This window comes from Euphorbia lathyris, chromosome 1 (assembly GCF_963576675.1).
Source record: "Euphorbia lathyris chromosome 1, ddEupLath1.1, whole genome shotgun sequence".
Classification (NCBI taxonomy): domain Eukaryota; kingdom Viridiplantae; phylum Streptophyta; class Magnoliopsida; order Malpighiales; family Euphorbiaceae; genus Euphorbia; species Euphorbia lathyris.
Window position 1 is genome coordinate 29,218,845 of NC_088910.1, and position 11,009 is coordinate 29,229,853.

General features: G+C 35.8%; 1 protein-coding gene across 1 annotated transcript; it reads right to left on the reverse strand.

The window, feature by feature from the left end:
* Positions 1-3,113: 3,113 nt before the first annotated feature.
* On the reverse strand, positions 3,114-5,906 carry LOC136226424 (leucine-rich repeat receptor-like serine/threonine-protein kinase At1g17230). The gene is made up of 4 exons (XM_066014900.1): positions 5,317-5,906; positions 5,011-5,271; positions 4,044-4,916; positions 3,114-3,958 (listed from the first exon to the last, which is right to left on the reverse strand). The coding sequence occupies exons 1-4, from the start codon at positions 5,744-5,746 to the stop codon at positions 3,477-3,479; spliced, it is 2,046 nt and encodes a 681-aa protein (XP_065870972.1). The 5' UTR covers positions 5,747-5,906; the 3' UTR covers positions 3,114-3,476.
* Between the last annotated feature and the right edge of the window lie 5,103 nt (positions 5,907-11,009).

An 11,009-nucleotide genomic window follows, 5' to 3' on the forward strand; every position in this document is an offset into this window, starting at 1 on the left:
CCAACAAACTCCATGTGAATCAATCATCAAACTCGGAAGACCGTTGACGGATTTCAGTGATTAAAAAGTATAAGAATTATCATATAAGTGACACATTAACATGAATTAATTCAGATTTCTGATCAAAATGATACGTGGCTATCACGTGTTGGTTATGTTTATGGAAAAAAAAAAACAAAATTTAGTTTTTTTTTTCCATAAAAATAACTGACATATGGCTGTCACGTTTCGTTTTGATCAGAGATATGAATTGACTCAGGTTGACATGTCATCCATGTCATTTCGATGTCTTTTAATCAGTAAAATCGATGGAGTGAACTAATTAACAAAACTCAAAGATGAGTGCTTTTATTGAAACAATTATGTAAGTTCGGACAATTCACGCATTTAATCCCACATATTGGTGTTTGTTTTAGCTTTTCAAGATAACCTTTAGTGTTTCAGTATGTGGTGTTTAGTTAAATTTAGACAAAAAGTATCATGATCTTTCATTGTTTGGTGCATTAAGCCTTCGATCTTTCATTTAAACACATTGACCCCCTGATCTTTCATTGTTTGGTGCATTAATCCTTCGATCTTTCATTTAGACACATTGAACCCTTGATCTTTCATATATGGGTGTATTAGGTCATTCCGCAAATCAATTCATATATAGGTGTATTAATGGCCTGTTTAATTCAACTGTTAGCTAATAGATATATGTTGTTTGCGGTTGTAGTAAGTTGTTTGTTGTTGTTGTTGGTTGTTTGTTATTAGCTGTTTAATTATTAATGTTTGGTAAAATGATACTGAACTGTTGTTGTTAGTATTTAAAATGTCTAATATGGACATGTTTTAAATTAATCAACAAGTAAATTATAAAATAAAAAATGTATTATACAAATAATAAAAATAATTTAAATAAAAAATAAAAAATTTATTGAACGCAGCAAAACCTTGTTTTTCGATAATTATGTTCTAAAATTAAAAATAATGTTAAAAATTAAACACATTTTGTGGAAATAAAAATGATAATTTTTTCAATAGCAAGTACCTACAAACAGTTGTTCATGAAAAGCTCTAAAAAATTACAATGTTCAGAGAAAATGTTAAACGTTGCGATTATATAAACCTAACCAAACAGGCTCTTAATACACACGTATATGAATTGATTTACAGAATGGCCTAATACACCCATATATGAAATCAATGGCTCAATGTGTAAATGAAAGCCCAAAGGCTTAATGCATCAAACAATAAAAGATTAGGGACTCAATGTGTCTAAATGAAAGATCGAGGGCTTAATACACCAAACAATGAAAGATCAGGGGCTTCAGGATGCTTTCTGCCTTAAATTTATACGATAAATTTTTTTTTTTTTTTTTTGAAAATATGGTGTTTTGAAGCTTTTCACGGAAAACTCTCAAGCTTTTTATTAACGGTTGTTGGTATTACTTGATGTTGACAAAATTATCTTCTTTATTTCCACATCACACATTTCTTCTTTAACGTTATTCCTATCTCCATATTGTTGCCGAAAAAACATGGTTTTAGTCCGTTTAATAAATCATCATTTTTAATTTTTATTTAGTTGATAATTTTTACTAATTTGTGTATTGCCATTTTTATTTTTATAATTTATTTGTTGAAAGGACCGGGTGCGTAATGAAATAATTAGGACAAAAGTAGGGGTCACATCTATTGAGAATAAAATGAGAGAAACCCGACTAAGGTGGTTTGGCCATGTGAGACGTAGAGCGCTTGATGCGCCGGTTAGGAGAACCGAAGAGTGGCAAAGGGATGTAGTGGTGAGGGGTAGGGGAAGACCTAAGCAAACTTGGAGTAGGGTGATCGAGAGTGATATGAGTTTACTGGGAATTGAGGAAAATATGGTAGTGGATAGGACGGAGTGGAGGGAGCGAATCTGTGTCGCTGACACGACTTGATTTTCACGGTTTTATATGATGGTTCATGTTAGCCGACCCCGAATCATTTCGAGACTAAGACTTTGTTGTTGTTGTATTAATTTAAAACATGTATATATTAAACATTTTGCATATTTAGTCGGTTCTCTTTCTCGATGGAGGATATAACTAAAAGGTAGAGTGTCACCTTGACGTGGTGGAAGTCATCAATTTGAGCCCGGTTATCCCTAAACCCAATGTGAGTTTTTCTATTTTGACTTCTTCCCCATCGTCGTGATCAAATGAAATAGATAAGAGGCTCGTGGGATTGATGGGAGGGGTAGGAATGACTACATTTCTTGGAGCGAACTCTAAGCGAATATGAAGCGCATGGATACAAGTTACGCTTTGAAATAAAAGAAAATTCTAAATCAGCTTTGTCTACGAACAAGGGAATTATAAGTAATGTAATTAAGAATCTCATGGAGAATTCTATTCAGGCTCAGGATGAACGTTAACCGCAACAGCAACTACTATTAACTAACAACTGAATCAAACATTGTTAGCTAACAATCCAACCAAACAGATCTTTACTCTATTTCCACCACGTCCCCTTCCAATGATGTGGGGTTGAATTCTATCTCTCCTAACTTATACGGAAATTCTATTACCCCACGTACCTCTTGACATTCGTATGGAGCCCCATAATTTTTTTTAAAAATTGTGAAGTCCCATATACATGTCAAGGAGTGTATGACGAGTAGAGGTGGCAGAAATATACACGACTTGATTACACAATACGAAATCCACACGCAGTGTTTGGATTTAGCTTAATAAGTAAAATATCATTTTTTGATTGACACACAAATTTTTGGATTGGATTAAGGTTAACATGTTAATCCGAAAATAACACTTATATTTAAAATTATTATTATATTCTCTCGTGTTTTTATATGTCGTTTTATTAATAAAGATAATAAAATTATAATTATTACTTACATATATGATTCGAACCTCCTAAGTTGTTATAAACACATTGCATGACCCCTTAACATGATATTAAAGGACTTTTCGATGGTTAGTGTTAACTATCTAATATAAAAATGACACAGAGTACTTAAAAATAAGTACGATACCTTCTTATATTCTTAAAAGTTATTATTAATATATATTCATAACAAAATTACAAGCAACCCGAAAACAGTGACACAAAATCGACACTAACCCAAACAGAAAAACAGGATTATAACACGAAAGTTTTTGGGTTGGATTTGGGTTTACTCTTTTCAACACGAACACAAAAATGACATGACTCGAACTCGAAATTGTTAGGTCTAATGACGAGTTTCATTTGACATGGAACTACCGGAGCACATTATAAGAACTCCCTTTCCTACGCATGAACAGAATATTTGAAAATTTTAAAGGAACACAGACAGGAATCTACATAGAGAATAATGTTAAATTAATTGAGTTACAGCAAAACATGCATGAAAATGAGAACAAAAACAAAAGCTTAGTCCTCAGCAAGAGGACATTGTCCTAAAAGTGAAGTTCAGTTAGTACCTATCCTCATAACACCTTCTTCCCAAACTAAAGACAGCTACTACAGTTACTCAGTTCCTGAACTACACCTTCCATTGTAGGTCTTTCAATTGGACACTCATGAGTACAAAGCCATGCTATTCTTGCAAGCTTTGTTGCTTCGTACTCGAAGAACCGCCCGTTCAGATTCGGATCAATGTACTCCTGGAATCTGCAAGCATCACTCCCTAGTCGTACCAAGTTTGTTACTTTTCGCTTGCCTGACAGAACTTGAAGTACAATTACCCCAAACGCATAAACATCGCTTTTATCTGTGAATCGACCAGTTGTTGCATATTCCGGAGCTAGATAACCCATGCCAGCACTGGCTTTAAGTGCGGAGAATACAACGTCGTTTGTTAGCAGGTTTTGTAAGCCGGAATCTGCAAGCAACGGGTTGAATCTCTGGTCCACTAGAACCTTTTCCGCCGTAATGTTTTGGTGAACTAGAGTAGGTTTCTTCACTTTGTGTGAATGCAAATATGCAATACCTGGCAGCAAAGAGCACAGCTCAGATTAGGCTACTCATAACCGAAAATTAATCGAAAACCTGAATAGATCGAGAGAGAAACAAACCTTTGGCAATGCCCTTGACAATAGAAACTCTGGTGGACCATTCAAGAACATGAACATCACCATCCTTCAAATCTAGATACTTTAGTAGATTACCACAGGAGACGAAATCATACACGAGAAAGCACTCTCCGCGGCCCCGTGAACAACAAAATCCTCTCAATCTCACTAAATTCTCGTGCCTCAACGATGTCAAAATATTCAACCCTTTCAAGAACACAGCTTCCTCTGACCTGCAGCTGCTTTTACTAATGCTCTTTATAGCCACAACTGAGCCATCTCTTAGGATTCCCTTATACGTTGCCGAAAAGTTACTCTTTCCCAACAAGTTCGCCTCCGAGAAGTATTGTGTCGCAGTCTCAACTTCATCCAAGTTGAACCGGAAGCTCTGGAAGACATCTTGCTCTTGTCCACATAAATTCCTACCATCAGCTAAAGGATCCCATCCGCTAGAGTATTCGAGACTGATAAGCGGGGAACCGTTTTTTCTGTAAACCCCCTTAACCGGATTGATACTAAGACGGCTATCAGACATTTCAAATGAGGTACCAAGTTTCTGTTTTCGCCGACGGTACTGAGTAAACGACAGAACCCCAATGACACACAATGCAATAGTTACGACAACTGTACCAGCAATAACCGAAGCTTGATGTGATTTTGATGAATTAGGGCAGTGAGTTTGGTTGCAAGGCAACCGCAAATTTGCTGTTTCAGGGATTTCTCGTGTTGGTAGACCGGATGATCCTGATGCAAAGGGTTCAGGCCTGTTTGCATTAGGATTATCAGAAGTATTGCAAGCTTTCAAATGCATAAAACCAGACCCACATAATCCGAAGTTGTTTCGGAACAAGAATCCATCATTCAATCTCTTCAGAGCTACATCAAATCAAACAAAATATCAAAACAACCTCAATCAAAATATATAGATAAAGCACAGCAAACATCTAATTGCATCAAAACAATTCATTACCAAGCGGTACATTGCCAGAGAGAGAGTTGTTCCGGACATCTAGAACTTCAAGAAGAGGAGCATCAGCGAGTTTCGTGGGAATTGACCCGAAGAATCTATTGGAACTTAAGTCTAGTCTCATTAGCACCCCCAAATTCCCTAAGCTTGCTGGGATTGCACCGGTGAGCTCATTGGATTGGAGGGCAAGAACATTAAGTTTCTTCAAAGATCCTAGCTGTGTAGGTATGCTACCTGAGAACTGGTTATAACACAGCTGCAAAACTAACCTTGCAAATTCCCCATATTTCCGGCAAAAAAGCAACTAACCTTGCAAATTCCCCATATTTCCGATCTCGGGAGGAATTTCGCCGGAGAAATTATTGACATTCAAGTACAAATCAGTAAGCTCAGTCAAATTGGCTAACTCCTTGGGTATTCCCCCATAAAGGGAGTTGTAATGCAAGTAGAGACCAGTCAAGTTCTTTAACCCAGAAATTGCAGGAGAAAGTTTCCCATTTAGACCTTTTCCCTGCAACGAAATGTTAGCCACTTGACCCTTCTCGTTGCAAGCCAGACCTTCAAATAAACCAGCACAAGGGTCTCCATTAATGGTCCATGAAGAGAGGTACTTGTCATCTGGGTCTAAAGCAGCTTTCATGTCCATAAGTGCCCTTATTTCAGAAGAGTGTGCATACACCTTTGTTTCCTTTACCATGAAAATAAAGAGTGTGAAGAAGAGAAACATCACAAAACCCATTTTTTATTTGAGCTCAAGTTGCCTCTAATGTTGGGATAGTAGCTTTCTCTCTCTAGCTTTCTCTCTCTTCTGTGAGGAAGTTAGTTTTTTTTTCTGTAAAAATGGTTAAGAAGATTAGATAGTGAAGAAGGGACAAGTGTGGCAGGGATATCGATGTTTTAGTGAAGATGGTACACTATACTATATAGGAAAACTCAAAGAATGAAGGAAAAGGAACAATCTTTGGTTTTTAGCCGTTGGATTGGTTGACTCTGGTTCAAGGTACATTTATGTTCAAGAGTTTCGGTTGCAGGCTGTGTTTTTACTAGGTGGAACTTTGGAAGATTTTGATTTGACCGTGACCGCTTTTATCAGACTTGTTTGAGGGCATGCTAAGTTTTGGGTTAATTTAACGTCTAAAATTACACAACTTTCACCTTTAATGTTATAACCAATATAAATTTTAAATAATATTATAAAACATAGATATTTTAGTTTTTTATTCTACACAAATTATATATTAATTCATTCTAAATAAAAGGATTTCACGTTTTTTATAATTTAATAATAGAATTAGAAATTAATATTTATAAATTCGGTGAATCTTTTTATTTTTTTTATCTAATTCATACAAAAGACAATATTTTTTTTTTCATCTCCCAATATATATTTGTTACTGATAAAATGACGCACGTGTGAAGTGTAGATGACAATATTCATAACTGAGAAAACAGTTTGATAAATTATTTCTCAAATTGATCCAATCTATCAACCTTAGGAGTAAAATTACTCTTGGCTTCTAATGTTATGAGTAAAATTGTTTCTGACATAAAATGTTAGGGGTATTTTTGCACCTTAACCCTTAAGTTTTTCTCAGTTTTATTATAAACCTTTACAGGTTAAGATTTTCTTTTACATTACTAAATTTATTATTCACTTACAAAATAACTAGTATTGTATTCGTGTGTTGCACAGGGTAATAAATTATTTATATAGAAATCGAAAATTGTAATATTTTTCTATTTACATATCATTGAATATAATGATATTAATATTTTAAGTTAAAGTTGTTTCAAATTCAAATTGTTAGAGTGTCATCAATGATAATTGTTTTATAAAATTATACTATTGATTTTCAAGATTCATTAAAGAAATATTAATTTTCTTTCTATATAGTATTGTTTAACCAACTTATCTTTCTTTAAAATAAATTTAAGATTAGTTTTTAATATTTTAAACATGCACTAAGCAATCATGTCTATTCTATAACCTATAATTTGAATTTAAATATCTTGTTATTTCCGTATTTGCGTCTTATGTTTTATTACGATTTACTCTATGATAGTTTCTGATGTTTTGTCCTAACTTTCCAAAGTGACATATCAAATTTAGAAACATGAATGTCAAATATTTTCTAAGAATTATAATTCAATATTTAATAATATTAAAAACAAAAACACATAAAAGAAACAAAATATGAAAATGAAGGAAAAAATAGTATAGGGAACTTAACCTGAAAGATAAGGAGAAACTGATTTTATTTCTTCCACAAAATGCATGTATAAGTGGGTAGAGGTGAACACGGTTCGGTTAACCGGTCTATAGGGAAAACAAATTAACCGAACCGTTATCAATGGTTTTTAACCATCCAAACCGAAATCGGTCCATACTTATTGGTTAACCATTAATTTCGATTAGCTTTTTTAGTTAACGGTTTTTAACCAATTCTCATTGATTAACCAAAAATCAATGATTAACCATAATTTTTATCCAAACCTAAATTTTTAAACAATATTAAAATACACATAATTTTAAATATCCAAACAAAATGAATTCATATAAAAGTCCATAATTCAAATTAGTGATAAATGAAAACTAGTAGTAACAAATTTCTTTGAATGTTTAAATGCTTGTTACTGCCAAAAGTAACAAATGAAAACTAGTAGTAATAGTTCCAAACTAGCAGTAACTAATGAAAACTAAGCGAAGAGAACCAAACAACGAGATTAACGAAATGCAGCACAAATGAAAACCAGCAGTAACAGTTCGAAGAGTTACCTTAATCAATGATGATAGTGAGAGGATGAGAGATGGTGCGAGATCGGAATGACGGTGTCAGCAGGAGAGACGGACGTGTGTGGAGATCCGGATAAGGAGGAGGAACAAACGGTGGTGTGAGAGGAGGATAAACGGACAATAGTTGTTCCTATTTTAGTTTTTGAACAATAGAGAATAGATAGTGTAGGGTTTGTTTGCTAGTCGTTCTGTGAATAGAGTTGCCCATGAATTTGCAAAGGCATCATATTCTATGTCAGGACTGATGGAGTGGCATACTAGTCCTCCAGATTTCATTGTTCAAGTCTTGTATCCTGATTCTATTTCATGCATGGTCTTCTCTTTTAAAAAAAGTTCTTATTATTAAGAAAATCAAGAATAATGAAGAAAATGAGAACCAAAATATGCAAATCCAAAAATCGAACTCTCACCCTCCACTACGCCTTTACCATTTAGCCTATCACTAAATTTTATTATAAATCTAAGTTTACATACTTTTTAACTATAGCAATCTTAATAATTATCAAATTTGAAACAAATTCTGATTGGAGGCTGATAGGGGTTAAAAACCCCTATCTTTGGGTACGGTTTTAGGACGGTTTTTAGTGTTATTTCATGAATAAACGAGCAATTCTCGCATTTATATGCCTTTGTGTGAGTTAGTTAGGAATTGGAAATGTTTTATTAACTTTTTGTTGTTTAGGCTCGTTTTCTAATCATTTTAGGCAAATAAGGCCAAAATGGCATGTATGTTATAATTCCGTTATCTTTTATAGCTAATTGATCCGCCAAAAGGCGCACCAAACGGAGCATTTGCTTAAAATGAGCGATTGGCGGGTCAATTTAGCCCCGAGACTAATGTTATTTGGAGTTTTCGTGCATGCGTAGGGATAAATTTGGGCGAAAATTACATCGTGGAACATCGAGCAACCGTGCGGAAGCGTGTAGGGCAAAACGGCTCGTCGAACTGGCCTTTTTAGGCTAGCTCGCCGAGCTGGCTATGCCAGCTCACGACGAGCCGGCCTTTGGGCCTGCTCAGGCAAGCTGGCTATGCCAGCTTGCGACGAGCTGGCCATTATAGGCCAGCTCGGGCGAGCTGGCCTGCAAGGGCCAGCTCACCGAGCAGCGCGCCCTGCTCGGCGAGCTGACCTGCGGGAATTGGTCAAAATAAGCAGTTTTGACCCCACGACTCCACGACTGGTCCCACGACTTCCCACCTACATAAGGATACGAAATAGGTCAAAAAGAGGGCCCGAGCTACAACTATAAATAGAACTTTTTCATTGTAAATTAGATATCTTTCATTATTGTAATTTACTTTAGCTTTCCCCTTGAAATTCCTCTCCATCTCCTCCATCTTCTTCAACCTCCATTGAAGCTCCTTCAAAGCTGTTCTCCGAGGAATATTCAAGGTCCGTCCTTAAGATCTAGAAAGCCGGCTGCAGAGTACACAGGTGCCCTGCAAGGGATTTTCGTATCTCCTTTTACCTTTCCTTGTTTGTACTCTTTGATACAGTCTATGAATCCTAGGCTAATAATATTTTAGCTCTTATTTTGTTCTATGCTTATTTGTTTAATCTCTGTCTTACGCTTTATTTAATTGGTTTAACTCATTGAAAAGCCCCAAAATCTAGTAGGCACATATTGTGAGCTGAATCTGACCTAGTCAGAGCCTAGGAGATTGACGACCTCTTAGTTGATTAAGCCCAAATTGTTGAGCCTTAGACCTAGTTTCGGCCTTACAAGGGAATCACGCACTAGGAACTTCAGGAGGGTAAGTAGGGTTAATCGCCTTGAATACAAGTGACTTAGATTAAGTTTTTAATCAATAGACCTAATAACCTAACTTCATTATTATCGTTCATACCATGTTCCTTCAGGTAATTGCATTTGTGAAACATCACCTAGGAGTAGTATAACTTAATTAGGAGTAGTTTAACTTAATTAGGCGTAGAATAACTTAGTTAGAATCAGTATAACTTAGCTAGGAGTAGCGTAATTCAACCTAGGAGTAGATTAACTTAAACAAACAAACTCAAAACCCACAAAGCCTAGATAACACCTAAGACCAAGTAGCTCGATACTTGTGGTAAATAAGTCTTGTGGATTCGATACCTGGACTTTCCAGATTTTATTACTAGATAACGACGGGGTACACTTATCCCTTAGTGAGCCTTGCGGTAGCGAACGCCGCGAGACGCTTCAGAGGCCCCCGTAAATCGGAGGCCCTAGGTGGCCGCCTATGCAGCCTGCCCCTAGAATCGGTCCTGTCATGAACTGATTAGATGTCTTCTGGTGTGACTTGAATATACATATGAAGTGATTATCATGCTCTTATAGGAATAATTTGTTCGTTAAATGTCTACTTTGTATTTCAAAATAGGAATCAGTTGTTCATTACAAAATACGACATATATGCATAAGTTAGACAAACAAGATGGACAATGAACCAATTAGCATATTCCTTTGGTTTTCAATTTGAACTTTTCATTCTTCGAGTTGCCTTCCATGGTTCTCCAAGTTCTAGAACCGCTTAGTGCTTTCCCTCTTGCACATCATACCCTCATGTATGCTCTTCAATCCATCTCTTGACAGTTGAATCATATTTTGCCCTGTTGTTGAGGTATTGCTCAGCAACTTGTTCTTGTCCAGGAAAAGGCTACTCAATAAGGGCTCTATCAGCAGTGCATAAATATGCCACAATAACTAAAAAATTGCATAAATAAATTAGACCCCAAACATGGATAATTATGTTGCAAAGAAATAGATAAATTGTGGCAAATGTAACAGTGGCAGTGGAATAGGAAGGCTGAGAAATGAGTTGAGGAAGAGAAATCATCCCCTGAGGACTAACATTTGGATGATAAATCCTAGTCCTGAAATGAAAATGGGAATGGAAAGATAATATGATCAGTGTATATGCAATATCATGTAGTATATACTATCTTAACGAGATCCAAGTTATTACTATTGGAGGTCTAGCTGGGAACTCTAGAGGGTAGCGGATGCAAATTTCATATACACCCCCTTTATAGGGGGTGTATTAGGTCCTCTTATCCTCAATCCCTAAAGTATGAGGTTTGCATCTAAAGGACCTGCTAGCATCAAAGAGAATAAAAATCATTATAGGAAGAAAGAAGAAAACAAGAATGACAATGATACCATGGATGGTGATGAGCCACATCGGTGCCTCCTGGAAGAGTTTGCGAAAATCCAACAAGATTCTTCT